The sequence below is a fragment of the Arachis duranensis genome, chromosome 9 (assembly GCF_000817695.3).
Source record: "Arachis duranensis cultivar V14167 chromosome 9, aradu.V14167.gnm2.J7QH, whole genome shotgun sequence".
Taxonomy (NCBI): domain Eukaryota; kingdom Viridiplantae; phylum Streptophyta; class Magnoliopsida; order Fabales; family Fabaceae; genus Arachis; species Arachis duranensis.
Window position 1 is genome coordinate 6,845,314 of NC_029780.3, and position 15,054 is coordinate 6,860,367.

General features: G+C 35.9%; 3 protein-coding genes across 3 annotated transcripts; all 3 read right to left on the reverse strand.

Annotated features, from left to right (window-relative positions):
• Nucleotides 1-2,642: 2,642 nt before the first annotated feature.
• Nucleotides 2,643-6,778, reverse strand: LOC107464414 (disease resistance protein RPV1). Its single transcript, XM_016083328.3, has 4 exons — nucleotides 5,590-6,778; nucleotides 4,393-5,476; nucleotides 3,952-4,257; nucleotides 2,643-3,846 (listed from the first exon to the last, which is right to left on the reverse strand). The coding sequence occupies exons 1-4, from the start codon at nucleotides 6,576-6,578 to the stop codon at nucleotides 2,731-2,733; spliced, it is 3,495 nt and encodes a 1,164-aa protein (XP_015938814.1). The 5' UTR covers nucleotides 6,579-6,778; the 3' UTR covers nucleotides 2,643-2,730.
• An 873-nt stretch (nucleotides 6,779-7,651) lies between these two features.
• LOC127741501 (disease resistance-like protein DSC1) lies at nucleotides 7,652-11,510 on the reverse strand (the record flags this gene model as incomplete). Its single annotated transcript, XM_052254166.1, has 4 exons — nucleotides 7,652-7,851; nucleotides 8,116-8,438; nucleotides 9,192-9,420; nucleotides 10,539-11,510. A coding segment is annotated over one exon (843 nt), but the record flags the coding sequence as incomplete, so codon positions are not given.
• A 2-nt stretch (nucleotides 11,511-11,512) lies between these two features.
• On the reverse strand, nucleotides 11,513-14,665 carry LOC107464326 (disease resistance protein RPV1; the record flags this gene model as incomplete). The annotated part of the gene is made up of 4 exons (XM_016083256.3): nucleotides 13,551-14,665; nucleotides 12,274-13,372; nucleotides 11,869-12,162; nucleotides 11,513-11,755 (listed from the first exon to the last, which is right to left on the reverse strand). Coding segments are annotated over exons 1-4 (2,592 nt in total), but the record flags the coding sequence as incomplete, so codon positions are not given.
• Between the last annotated feature and the right edge of the window lie 389 nt (nucleotides 14,666-15,054).

Consider the following 15,054-nt stretch of genomic DNA (forward strand, 5'->3'; position numbering starts at 1 on the left):
TTATTCATGGTAGCTACACCTAGTGGGATGAGACTTTGTTGTTCTTGTTGTTTAATTATTTTGTTGGATAATCCTGATGAACGAGTTGAACTAGAAATTTTATTTTTAGAAGCAAGGTAGCTGACATTGTATATTTAGAGATGGGGAATTTTGGTGGTCCCTTTTGGGTGCTGCAATCCCTTTGGTTGTTGCAGGACAAGCTTTTAGGGTGAAGAAGAGGAATGCAGAGGAGCAGAGGCTGAAGAGCACGAGGGGAATCTGACCTTGATGCGTGTGCTGACGCTTGCGCTCGCACTGTTTGTGTTAACCAGCATCAGCTACCTAATTGGAATGACATATGCCTTAGGAGGTGCCAGAGTGAATGCCTGAAACTCTTATCTCAATCTTCCTAACTGATGGTTTGTCAGATTTAGTGCAATGAAAAAGTTTGTACATTGCATGTTTTTGTTTCATCATTTTAACTCTATAATCCCAGTTTTCTTGGGCAACCCTATAGAAATGCAAAATGGGAAATTAGTCAACTAGATCATAGTTCATTTATGATCAAATGCTTGTTTCTTTTGCTGCTCTATCTGTAATTTCTGATGGCATTCACACACGTTCAATGTTGCAGCATTATGTTATGATTGGCAACAAAGCAATTGTGTGTTTGTTTCTGTTTTTATAACTAAATGAGTTTCTGTATCATTTGTTTTTGTATTTCTGTCTCTAATAGTGTCCAAATGCAACTAAATCTGCATTCTTTTTTGTCTTTCACCTCTCTAAAAACTATCCAGCAATTGATGGCAGAAACCTTCTTTAACTGAAGACCAAGTAACTGTAAGAAGCTAAGATCAATAACAAGAAAAATACACCCAAAACCTAGAAAATAAGGACAACTTTACAAAAGAAACATGTCTTGTAAAATAAAAAAATTGAAATTTGAAAGTAACAATCCAACAGTTTTACTTAAGGCTTAAGAGTTCATCTATATCAAAGGTTTTTATAATTTGGAAGTGTATATTATTATTCTTTAATTAATAATATCACTTATCTATTATATTCTTATGAAATTATCCTCACAATGAAAAACTTCGTCTATCATTATAGAAAATAAAATAACAAAAATAGAAAAAAATAGAAAAATCACACAATAAAAAAGTGACAATATCACTTTCTTTATCATTTTTGGACATATAAATTAGACATGTCCATATCCTTAGAGATTACGTATAGGGACATATTCATGATAAGTGTGAAGAATAAATTCCATGCTTTGTCATGATAGAAGCAAAATACCATGGAGTATGAAACTAGAACATTCAATTCCATAACACACTCATAAGCAAAGTAGAAGACATATAAGGCCATACAGATTACAGGAGTCCACCCACCATGACCCAAAAACAATAAACAAACAGCACAGCCTAGCTCTGTAAATCCAATTGGCCATCTCTCAAATTGGCCCCTTATATTGAATAAAAAAATAAAAAATTAGGCCCGTTATTCACTGTTTCCATTAGCCGGCTCCCCCCTCCAACCAACAAGGCAGACAAGCTTGCAGAGCTCTGCCAAACCTGTTTCCAGCAACCAACGGCTTCCCACTGTCAACATATCCTTTGATTTGTATGCACAGATCTGTACCGTATAACTGGCCTCAAATTATTAAAGTAGTTCCCTCAACATTTCCAAAGTATTTCAATTTTGTCCATCTAATTAAATTGTCAACCATTATTCAGCTCTCTCTTTCCAAATTTGACAGTGTCCTATCCACACACCATTGCCACCGCCACCACCACCATTGTGCGGTGGCGTGCACTTCTAGATAAAGCCAAGAGCAAATCTGGAGGGGGAAAAAGGTTAGAAAAGAAAAAAATTATACAAACATTTAAATAAATCACTAAACTTTCATGTGACTAACCTGAAATAAATAGTACCAAAAATAATTAATTTAATGATTTAGTTAAAAGATTTCTAAGGACAATAATATACTCTTTAAAATTTTTTATATATTCAATACATTAAAAATATCAAAAACTTCTCAACAGAAATCAAATATATGAAAAGCTTAAAATAGGTCCTTTTAAGTTATGTTTGGTTGGAGAAAAAATGGAAGAAAAATAGAAGGAATGAAAGAAAAATTGCAGATTTTTATGTGTAATTTATGAAGGGTGTTATACAACTTCTCTTCCTTTCCTTCTATTTTTCTTTCACTTATCTCCTATTTAGTAAGCATACAATTGTGATCCATAAGATAAAATTAAAAATAATAATATTATCATTAAGCATCAAATTTTTTTATTTTAGATTCATAAAACAGATAGAAATGTAATTCATTTAACTTTTTCTTAAACCAAATTATAGTATAATCCAAATGCACGATTACCCCCCCCCCTCCTTATAAAACATAGTAACGAACATATTTGGTTCAAAAAAACTTTTGTTTTTTCAATTTCAATTATGAAAAATCTAACAGTTTTATACCTTTTATTCTCATTTGTAAGATTTTGTCAAGGAATTCATGAAAGCAAGATTTTCTTTATGGAATTAGTCAATTAGAAATTAGCCTAAGGTAACAAGAGAAAGCAAGGTAAACATGAATGATAAAAATTCAAGAGAAAAAAAAAGACACTGTACACGAGTTTTAGCTGGGGCCCGGGAGCTTTCAACTCCAACCTCATGGTTCCATGTGCTATAAAATCCAGTATCCCAATGCCTTGCTTTTCATGTCCAACTCCAAAATAGTAACGTCTATTCAGTTCTAAAATTGGAATCATTTAGTGGATAGACACCACACTCTTTGATCAACAAGTTATCATCTTGTTTACTTCCAGTATCGCCACTGCTGACAAAGAATTCAAATGTGACTTTCGGGTTTTGCCCGGAAGACGCAATCTTATTATTCAATCTGTCCAGCTTGATTACATCAAAGATGCCTCCATAATTATATGCCATATAAACATGATCAGAACACCCTTCTGCCGGAATGTGATTTAGAAATAATATGCCAAATGAATATTTGTGCATGTTACTACCATCTTCCAAGTAGCAACGGCATTTAATATCAAGTTCATAATCCAAACTATACTTAGGGAGAACAACGCAGAGAAGGGAACTAAAACCATAACTGGAAGGTGAAGAAACTTCAAAAGTTATGGAAGTACCCTTTGTCCGATGCATGAACCACTCTGGTACTCTGTAGTCGGGATAACAAATCTTGAAGAAATCACTTCTCCGAACTACTCCTTTTCCTCCTCTTCTGGATTCACACACGTAAGCAAGTTTCCTTATATTTTTAAGGTACCAATAAATACAATTCGCCACATCCAACTTCATGCAATTATGGAACGAGATGTTTATGCGTTTTTCTTCTTGTAGTCTAGGAATATTTGAACTGAATGTCACAGTTTGCAGCATTATGCAGTCCAGAGCAGTCAAATGACGAATGGATGATGGAAGCTCTGGCAAATGTTGAAGCATCTTACACCCTTTTAGTGACAGTGTTTTCAGCCCCGTAAGGTGCTTGATGCTCACCGGCAATGTCTCCACAGGGCTTCCATCTAGAAGTAATTTCCGTAAAGATGATAAGTGACTGACATAGGGTGGGATTAAACTTGTGCGGCTCTTGATAGAGAGGTGCTTAAGAGATTTTGAATGCATCTTAGTTTCAAGCATCTCAAGTTTTGCACAGTTCAGAAGATCTAAAAGTTCAAGTTTTCCAAGTGATAAAAGAGATGGATGGACATGACGCAAACTTCGACAGCCAGACAGATGTACACTTTTGAGATTATCTGCCTTGGAGAAATCCGGAAGCTCCACCAACTTTCGGGAATCTGTTAGATCTACTTCCTCTAAATTAACAAGATTCTGCAATAATGCAAATGGAAAAACCAAAATGGTAAATCATAATATGGGGTTAAAAAATCACACATATCCATCAAACAAATGACAAAACATGCATTGTGTACAAACCTGAACCCCATCCCAAAGTCTTTTAAGTTTACTGTTCCGGATGCGAAGAGTAACAAGCTTCTCAGGACAAAAATTCGATGGCAGAGATGGCAAAGGGTAGGCATCCCACTCCAAGTATCTTAATTTAGAAGGAAATGGCTTTAGTCCTACGGGAAGATGCAGTTTATTTAATCTGCCATCATTTTCCGATGGGATATATAATTTGAGAAATCTTAACTTAGGCATCTTTTTGAATGTATCAGCATTCAACTGTAGATCTTCTATTTGAGACATATCCAATACTATGCTTTCAATAGAATCAGTTCCCTGATAAACAAAAAGAAAAAGAAATGAATTAAATCAAATGAAATCAAGTACTATCAAAACATTGCCTCTAGGAATTCAACTAAACTATGTCTCTGTTCTAACAAATTTTCTCCCAGATAAGAGTGTGTGGCTTACTTTGTTGTTTCCCAAAACATCCCAAATATCATTAGAATCCCACAAGTGGCTACGATTTTCAGCATTTCCACTAGATTGTTGACAAACAATATCCCAACCTAATTCTTGGATCAAGTCATGCATCCGCACACAATTATGAGATATAGCTATTAAAGCTCTATCAAGAAGGGATCTCATGCCAATAGCTGCATAGAAGCCACAACTGTCTAACAGATTAACTACGTATTCTACAAGCTCTCCCTTAAAAAAACATGCGATGTCTAGAAAAATTTGTTTAGCCTCATCATCTAATCCATCATAACTCAATCTTAAAATATTCTGAATTTCTGGATCTGGTGTCTTCTCAAGCTTTTGCAATGCACTATGCCAATCAGTTTTACTCTTTGAATGGAGAAAAGAACCCAATACTATTAAGGCTAGTGGGATGCCTTTGCAACAGCCAACCGCTTTCCATGATAGCTCCTCGTATCCTATTTGTGGACAGTCTTCATTGAATGCATTCAAACTAAACAGTTTAAATGACTCATGAGAATCTAATATCTTCATCTCATATATTGTTTCAACCGTTGGAACCAGCACATTTTTGTCTCTAGCTGTGATAATGATCTTACTACCTGCGCCACAGCATTGAAGCTTCCGAACCAGGTAATTTAATTGCTCTAAACTACTCACATCATCAAGGACTATGAAATTTCTTTGTTTGCTTAACCTGTCCTCAACAAAAGTGGATTTTCCTGTGTTATTTTGCCAAAATTTTCCCTGTAAGAGCTCCAAGTAAAGTCGACGAACTAACTCAGTTAACCCGGACTTTCCTGATCTTTTCCGTACATTTTCTAAGAAGCAGGAGCCTTCAAACTTATAAGAATATTTCTCAAATATAAGTCTTGCTAGAGTTGTTTTTCCTATACCCCCCATGCCACAAATTCCAATCATTCTGACTTCAACAGATTCACTTAATAGTGATTTTACATTTTCAAGATTTTCACCAATGCCAACGAGACTTTTACTATCATTGGGTGGGTTGTGGTCAATCAGCTTCTGCAAAACATCTTTGACAATATTCTGAATGAATTCAATTTCGTCCCTACAATATGAAGGAAGAGGGGGGGTGAAGACATAACATTAGGAGCAGTGTAACACGATCGTCAACAAAATTGAACAAAAAGGGGTTCCTTAACTCAATAAACGCATACTTACCTATAAGAACGGGAGTCCAAGCCTTCTAAATTTGCTGCTGCAGTGAGAGCTTCCCTCCACTTCTGAACCTCAGCCTTCTTGTTTTTCTGCAAGTGTTTTTTAAACGCTTCACTGTAACTTCCTAGCTGATACCTTACATGTGATGGATCAACGTTGTAGAAGACAGGTATAACAAGCCGTCCATATTCTTTCTTGCACTCCATTATTTTAACCAGTTCTTGCAAGCACCACTTTGAGGATGCATAGTTCTCTGAGAATACAACAAGCGAAAGGCAAGACTCTTCAATTGCTCTGAGGAGGGACATGATCGAATCTCCTTCGTGAAGCAAGTCATCAGTGTATGTAACTATCTGCTTTCGGGACAGAGATTTGAAAAGATGGGAAGTGAAGCTTGCGCGTGTATCCTCACCTCTGAAGCTGATGAAAACATCATACTGTAAAGCAGGTAACGGACTATTCAAACGGGAAGAACCGGAATCTTCGACCGGTCGATTCACTTTTGGATCCGAAACCAACACCCGGTCTGAGGTATTAAAATTGTTAACCGGTGGCAGATCTTGGAACTTCACCGGCGTAATTTGCGGAGGAACAACAGCACCGCCGTTGACTTTGGATTTCAGTTTAGCTGGGAAGGGTTGGGTGGACGCGGAATCAGGACCGTTACCAGGGAAGATGAATAATCTCATCCGAGCGGTTTTAGCGGAATCTCTGTAGAGGTTATCATACTCAAGCATCAGGCTGTTTAGGTCGCTGTCGCTGGTGACGGATATTAGGGCGTCGAAGTCATCGCCGAGGAGCTGATACTTGAAGTGGATGTCACCGGCGGCGTCAAAGAGGGCGGAGAGTTCGGCGAGCATGGCGGTCAAGTCGATTCCACGGTTAACGTAGTGGAGCTTGTTGTGGCCGCCGACGTAGGAGATCTTCTTGTTGGGGCGGTGGTGGATCTCGCCGCCATAGCTGCAGAGAAACTTCACGTCGTAATTCTCCATGTTCTGAACTTTTCTTTCTGCGTTTGGAGTTTGTAATCAGAAGGAGCGTTAGCAATGGAAATCGATGAAATAACTTCTTTTTAATTTCGCTATCGGCAACGAAGTTACCAGGAAGGTTCCAGATTAGGTTTAGTCAACACACAGTATTTCCTTTTGTTTTCGGTGAGGGGAAAAGCTGTATTGTAGAAGACAAAAGTGATTGTTCCCACTAAATTTGCTCCAAAATGGTTACTTGCACAAAAAATATACTAGGTATTTAGATTAAAAACCATTAATTTATGAAAAAAAATTAGCCTAAAATTTTGTATAAATTAAGGGAAAGTACCATGAGCTATAAACAATGTGTTGAATGGAGGTTTATGAAATATTAGAAATATAAATATTAGTGTTATCTTTTCTCATCAGCTGATGCTTTTGGGACGAGTGATATCATGATATAGTATTAGAGCGCTAGATCCGAAAAGTCAAGTCTTTGGTGAACCCCAAAATCTGTTATTCTAAATAGTATGGAAGATATTTATTTTATAACTCAATAGGCTATTGTACACATTGTACAAATAATCCATTGTCTCCCGGAATCTTTATATACTCTTCATATACCATTTGTGTACTATTTATGCCCTCTTTATGTACTCTTCTAATTTTAGTAACATGTGCTACATAAACGGCTCTGATACCACTTGTTGTGACTCTTCTGATATGTAAAGAGTGACAAAGGCAACTTTGGTATATTAAAGACCCAAACACTAAAAGCACTATTTATATTTGATCATGACACTCATTAAACCCTAAAACCTAAATAAAATAGTATCTAAAGTCCAAAAGATAATTATCACAAGGACAAAAGATAATATCTGATTTTATTCTCATTTAATTTCAAATCAAAAGTAATTATGACTTATTCAATTTAGCATTTATAGCAATAAATGAAATCATCATTATATAAGTCATCCAATTTAAAATAGCATAATTTATGATTATAATTAATATATATATTATCCACAAATAAATTAAAAAATTAAAATAATTTCCTAACACCCACATTTTGATATGGCAATATTTAAATATGAAGCTGCAAGAATCACCAAACAAAATATTTTCAATCTAAAATGTCATAATTGCAGAACGAAGGATAATTAGATCATAAGAATAAGAAAAACAATTGAACTTATTATTTCAAAAAGAAATTATATGTTTTAACTTCTAATCACACAAAGATTCAAAGAAAAACTCCTTTTCCGTCGCAGCTACACCTTGATGCCATTCTAAGGGCCTGCAAATAGATACAGCCACAAATAGATACAGCACCGAATAAGATGCCAAACCAGAAATGATGAATACAAAAATGATATATACATGGACAAATCAAATTAATCAATATACACAAATATAGAACAAGATTAACTTGACAATACGAATGAAAAGGCATGCAGTTTTTCACATAAAGTTCATAAACTGATCAATTATTTCCTAGGAACAAAAAATAAAAGAATAAAAAAGAGGCATAGTCAGAGAAAATGGAGATTAAAGAACGAACCAATGAAGAGCCAGCAATGCTGCAGTTTTGGGTGGTGCTGTGATCGGTTGTCTTCCCTAAGGTGACCACACAATCTAGGGGGAGTACCAGAGACACCATCAGTTGTATTCTCCAGCAATAACTCCGGGCCGCACTAGTGGTGCTGCCAATTCTTGGGTGTGGTTGTGGACTTGTGGCTTGTGGGTCTAGGCAAGTGAAAAACGCAAGAACAGGAGGACATCCGGATGGGGCTAAGAGCTTCCTGCTTCAACCTTTTGAGAAGAGAACCCAGAGAAGAGAGCAGCAGAGCAGCCTGTAGACTCTTTAAGGTAGTGTTGTACTGACTAAATTTTGAAAATAAATTGACCTGACTTGAGTTTATTTATTTATAAATTAAATCTCGTGTAATAATTGTGCAAAAATTGAATTGACTTCAAAATCAAATCTAATGTGTGAAATATATTAATTACGTTAAGAATGATTAAATAAATTATTTATTTCATTTGGCAAAATAAGAGTTTATGCATGAGTTGACTAGTTTTTGCACGGTAGAATTGTATAGTCCTTTTTGAGGTAACTCGATAACTGTAAATTTGTATAGTGAGAAATGAACTAAAATTAATGTCTAGTGATAATAAACGTTACTTTTTGAAAAAATAAAATATATGATGATGAACAATGTAAAATTTTGCACAAATGACAATGAAGTAAAATGGATCTCTGCCGATGTTACATATTAGTTTGAAAAACATAATATATATGATGAATACATATTTTGTTGAAATCATTATTTAATAAAGATAAATCATAAAGAAAGTACCAAGATCTTGCAATTTACTGTTAAAAAAAATGGAAAAAGCAAAAGATAGACACCAATATTTTAAAATTAAAAGCCAACAAAGTATATAACTTTTATTTTAAGTTAGTTACCTTAAGATATAATTATTTGAGTAACATAGACTAGAGAATCATTTTCAGTATAATTACTCTCATAATTTTTTATTGAAAAAGGATATTTTGGTAAGTAAAATAAAATAAAAGTATAAATTGGATCAAAATGTAACTACGGTTGAATTAAAACACCTAGAAAATGGTACCTTATGCAATTCAGAGAATAGAATTTCCATCCTGAATTAGACACCATTCTTCGTTGACTTCTCTTTCCATCATTTACCCATGTGTGCAGCTGTGCCAGGCAGAGAAAAGCTACAAACCATCCTCTTGAATACTTAATCTTGGTGCTCCTCCTCAGCCGCTACAGTCACCCCAATTGATTCATTGTGCAATGTGCACAATCTCATTTGTGACAGAAACCTTGCTATTGTACTTTCATTTAACGATATTTAAAAAAAAAAAAGAGGAAAAAAAAATCAAACTTAAAAAAAAAAAAAGAGGAAAAAAAATCAAACAACAATATTCACTATATCAGTAACAAAAATAGGAGGAAGATAAGACTTAATAAAAGCTTTTCTTTGACTTCCAACAATAATTATTAGAGTTTAGAAACATTAAAAGATAATAACAAAAATAAAAATAAAAAAGAGAGAAATGTAAGTGTTGGAGGAGGGGGAGAGCTACCAGACCTGGACCTGTATATCTACCAAAACAAAACAAAATTTGAAAACACGTCCTTAAGGTAGCGTTTGGTGGAGAGACAGAGACAGAAAGACTAAGACTGAGAGACTGAGACTAAGAGACAGGGATTGAAACAAATCTCAGTATTCTGTTTGGTGCAAAATGGGAGACAGGAATTGAAACAAGAATGAAACTCTAATTTAATTTGCACAAAGGGTAAAATTGGAATTAATTAATTGAAATGAAAGAATTTTGGGTATAAAATGTTATTAAAGTTTCAATCTCCATCTCTAAAAATTTCAGTCTCCTGTGTCCCTACTTTTTGGAAGTACTGAAATACTGAAATTTTGGAGACAGAGACAGAAATTTTAGTACCAGTCTCTGAACTAACAAACACGATACTGAATCTCAGTCTTTCTGTCTCAGTACCTGAAAACAAACGCTACCTTAAGAGCTCTCTACGTGCAAAGCATAATTGGGGGAGGAAAAAAAAAACAAAAAAACAAAACAAAACAAAGATCATACATAAATATTTAGAGGCCTCATGCAAGGTAACCTCTCCTTGGCTTATAATAGTTCATGTCAAATCAAATTATTACAATAACTGATTTTTTTTTAAAACTTGAATAATTGAAATATGTTGTTAATTATTACCTCAAGAATGCATTTTATAAACAATAAATAAAATAAAATTTCAACATACGTTTTTTATGATATATTTCAATAACACATCGTATTAAAACCTTAAAATCTTCAATCATATAATTTTTTGAAATTTATTTACTGTTAAATTTAACACAGAGTCATCTTGTCAAATAGGCCATTCAATAGACCAAAGATAAAATTGAAAGAAAGAAGGGTGTCTTTACACATTTAGCCGAACTCCTTTATCTTTGCGGGAGAGTACAGTCCTTGCTTATTGGAACTTCCAACTCCAATACCCCACAATTCAGTGGTCTCGCCTATTGTTTATATATGCCCCAACCCCAAAAGATTATCTATTCCACGCAATTATTGGAGCCATTTAACGGATAGACACCACACTCTTTGATCAACAAATTTAAATCTTTTTTCCCCCGAGCCATGCCACTGCTAACAAAGAATTCAAAGGTGAGTTTTGGTTTATGTCCGGAGGAGGCAATCTTATTATTCAATTGGTCCAGCTTGATCACATCGAAGATTCCGCTGAAGTTATACGTCATATAAACATGATCTGAATGCCCTTCCACTGGAACGTGACTTAAAAATAATATGCCAAGCGAATACTTGTGCATTTTTCCATCTTCCAAGTAGCATCTGCATTTAATATCAAGCTCGAAATCCAAACTGTGCGAAGAGAGAACAATGCAGAGAAGCGAACCAAAATAGTAACTGGAAGGAGGAGCAACTTCAAAAGTAATAGAAGACCCCACTGCCCGATATGTGAACCACTCTGGTACTCTGGAGTCCGGGTAACAAATTTTAAAGAAGTCACTTCTCCAAACTACAATGTTTTCTCTTCCTACTCCTCTCCTCCTAAATTCACATTCATATGCCTGTTTTCTTACATGTTGAAGGAATGAATAAATACAGTTCTCCACATCCAAATTCACACAATTCTGCAACGAAATACTTACGCGTTTTTCTTCTTGTAGCTCATAACTAAATAAACCAAATGCTACTTTTTGCAGCAATGTGCAGTTTAGGGCCTTCAAATGTCGAATGGATGGAGGAAGCTCTGGCCAATATTGAAGCATCTTACAACCTATTAATGAGAGTGTTTTCAGATTTGGAAGATGCTTGATGCTCCCAGGCAAAGTCTCCACATGGCTTCCATCCAACTGTAACTTTTGTAACGATGATAAGCAACGCACAGGTGCTTAAGAGATCTTGAATGCTTCTTGTTTCCAAGCATTTCAAGCTTAATGCAATTCAATAGATCCAAAAGCTCAAGCTTGCCAAGTGATAAAATAGATGGATGGACATGGGCCAAACTTCTACAGTTGGACAGATGTACACTTTTAAGATTTTTTGCTTTAGAGAGATCTGGGAGTTCTACCAACTTTTGGCACCCAGTTAGATCTACTTCCTCTAAATCCACAAGATTCTGCGACAAATCAAATGGAGACATCACAAAGGCAAATCATTAGAGAAGGGAGGAAATCACAACCATTTTCAAGCAAAAAGATAAAAAAGCATATACTATGTATATGTACAAACCTGCTTTCCATCCCATAGTCTTGCAAGTTGACTGTTCTGAATACGGAGGGTAACAAGCTTCTCGGGACAAAAGTTTGATGGCAGAGTCGGCAAAGGGTACGCATGCCATTCAAAGTACCTTAATGGCTTCAACCCTATAGGAAGCTGCAGATTACTTAATTTACCATGCTTCTCTGACGAGTCATACAATTTGAGCAATCTTAATCTAGACATCTTTTTGAATGTGTCAGCACTCAACTGTAGATCATCTATATGAGACATATCTAACATTATGCTTTCAATTGCATCGGTTCCCTGATAAACAAAAGAGAAAATAAATCAAATCAAAATAGTGTCCAAGAATTCATCAAGGTATATACGTGTTCTACTAAATAGTCTTCCTGAAAACAATTGTATATCCCTTACCTTGTTGTTTCCCAAAACATCCCTAATATCATTATAGTCCCACAAACGGCTACGATATTCAGGATTTTTGATAGATTCTTTGCGAACAATTTCCAAAGCCATTTCATGGATCAAGTCATGCATCCTCAGAGAATTATCAGATATAGCTATTAGAGACTTATCATGAAGGGACCTCATGCCATTAGCTGCATCGAAGCCACAATTTTCTAACAGATTAACTACATGTTCTTTAAGGAATCCCTTAAAAAAACATGCAATGTCTAGAAAAATTTCTCTCTCCTCATAATTTAATCCATCATAGGTCAACCTTAATACATTTTGAATTGGTGCGTCAGGAATCTTTTTGATGTTTTGCAATGCACTATCCCATTCAATTTCACTCTTGGAACGAAGAAAAGAACCCAACACTTTCAAAGCTAATGGTAAACCTTCACAATATTTAACTGCTTCCCATGATAGATTTTCATATCCCATTTTCGGATGGTCTTGATTGAATGCATTCAAGCTAAACAATGTAAGGGAGTCCTCAGAATTTAACACCTTCATCTCATATATTTCTTCATCTTCCCATTGAGCAAATACACTCTTGTCTGTAGCTGTGACAATGATCTTACTACCTGCACCAAACCATAGATGCTCCCCAGCAAGGTATTTTAATTGCTTTGAACAACTCACATCATCAAGAACTATGAAAATTCTTCGACTGCGGAGCCTTTCCTTAGCATTGGTGGATTTTCTTGTGCTGTCTTTGCAATTATTTTCCTGCAACAACTCTGAGTAAAGTTCATTGCGTAATTCATATAGCGAATGTCCATATTTTTCTGATCTTTCTCTAACATCTTCCAAGAAGCAGGAACCTTCATACTGATAAGAGTATTTCTCGAATACAAATTTTGCTAGAGTGGTCTTTCCTATCCCACCCATGCCCCAAATTCCAATCATTCTTGTTTGGACTTCAAGGACTTCTCTTAGCGACGAATCTATAGCTTTAAGATTTCCGTCAATACCTACAAAACTTTTAATATCATTCGGTGGGTTGTGATCAATCAGCTTCTGCAAAACGTCTTTCACAATCTTTTGAATGAGCTCAGACTCATCCCTACAATAGTTCAAAGGAAAAATACATAAGGAGCAAATTATATTTCCTGCATACGGTATAACCAAATCAGCAATAAACAAAATTGAACTAAAAGTTAAACAATTATCGCACGCTATAATTCATCATCTGAATAGAGATTTCTCAATTTACAATTAAAAGTACATCGTTAGTTTGTTACCTGCAGGAGCTGGAGACCCACCCAGATAAATTTGCTGCTTCAGTGAGAGCTTCCCTCCATTTCTGAACCTTCTTCATGCTATTATTTTGTAACTTCTTTAATGCTTCACTGTAACTTCCAAGCTGCTTCCGCACATGTGATCGATCTATTTTATAGAACACAGGAACAGCAACCAGTCCATTTTCTTTACTGCACTCCATTATTTTCACAAGCTCTTCCAAGCACCACTTTGAAGAAGCATAGTTCTCCGAGAACACAACCACCGATACGAACGACTCTTCAATTGCTTGGTGGATCGAAGCAGAGATCTCATTTCCCTTCTGAACAGTAAAATCCACGAAGGTCTTTACCTGCTTTCGCGACAGAGCTTTACAAAGATGGGAAGTGAAACCGTTGCGTGTGTCTTCGCCTCTGAAGCTCAGAAACACATCATACTTTGCAGCAGATAACAGGCTATTAAATCGGGTCGGATCAGAACAATCAATCCGCTCTGTTTTAACATCAACTGGCGGAGGCGGAAGAACAACAACTAAACTGTCGCCGTTGACTTTGGAGTTTTGTTTGACTGTCTTCTTGGTTTTTAGGGTTTCGGTGGAAGCGGGATTGCGATCCAAATTGAAATGGTTGCCAGGGAAGACGAAGAGCCTTATGCGAGCGATTTTAGGGGAATCTCTGTAGAGATTATCATACTCGAGCATCATGTTGTTCAGGTCGTTGTCACCGGTGACGGAGATGAGGGCATCGAGTTCATCGTTGGGGAGTAGGTACTTGAAGCAGATGTTGCCGGCGACGTCAAAGAGGGCGGAAAGTTCGGCGAGCATGGCGATGAAGTCGATTCCACGGTTAACGTAGAGGATCTTGTTGAGGCCACCGACGTAGGAGATCTTGGTATCGTTAGGGCGGCGTTTGATCTCGCCTCCGTAGGTGCATAGAAACTTCGCGTCGTAGTTCTCCATGTTGTGATTTTTGTCTTTCTGCGTTTCCACTGTGCAATCTAGAATGCGCCTGTGGTGTGTTTGGTAAAGGAAATCTTTCAAATATTAAATAACCGCCTTTTTTTTTCTTTTTCCTTCAGCAATGAAGTTACCTGGAAGCTTCTCATATTGATTCGTGCTCTTTCTCTTTAATTTCTTTTCATTTTTAATTGATTTTCCTTGCGTGCTTACCTTTTATGAGTCATTCATTTCAGTATTTCACTAGTTTTGTTAGCTTTCCTTTCAATAATTGCTGCAATAGACAAAATGAATGAGGAGATGCGGGATTTGCGTTTGGATCTATTGTGAAGGTAAAGTAACTTAGCGGGTATCTTTATTCTTTAGATCAAATTTTCGTTATTCGCGTTTTAACGACAAGTGATTTTGATTGTACAAGTTAATGCTGATACTACTATCTCCAAGGTAGAAAAAATCGAGATTTTACGTGAAATCGAAAAAGTAAATAAAAAACGTAAAACGTAAAATCTTAACAAGATTTAAATCGTAAAATCGTCAAACTTAGTACAAAT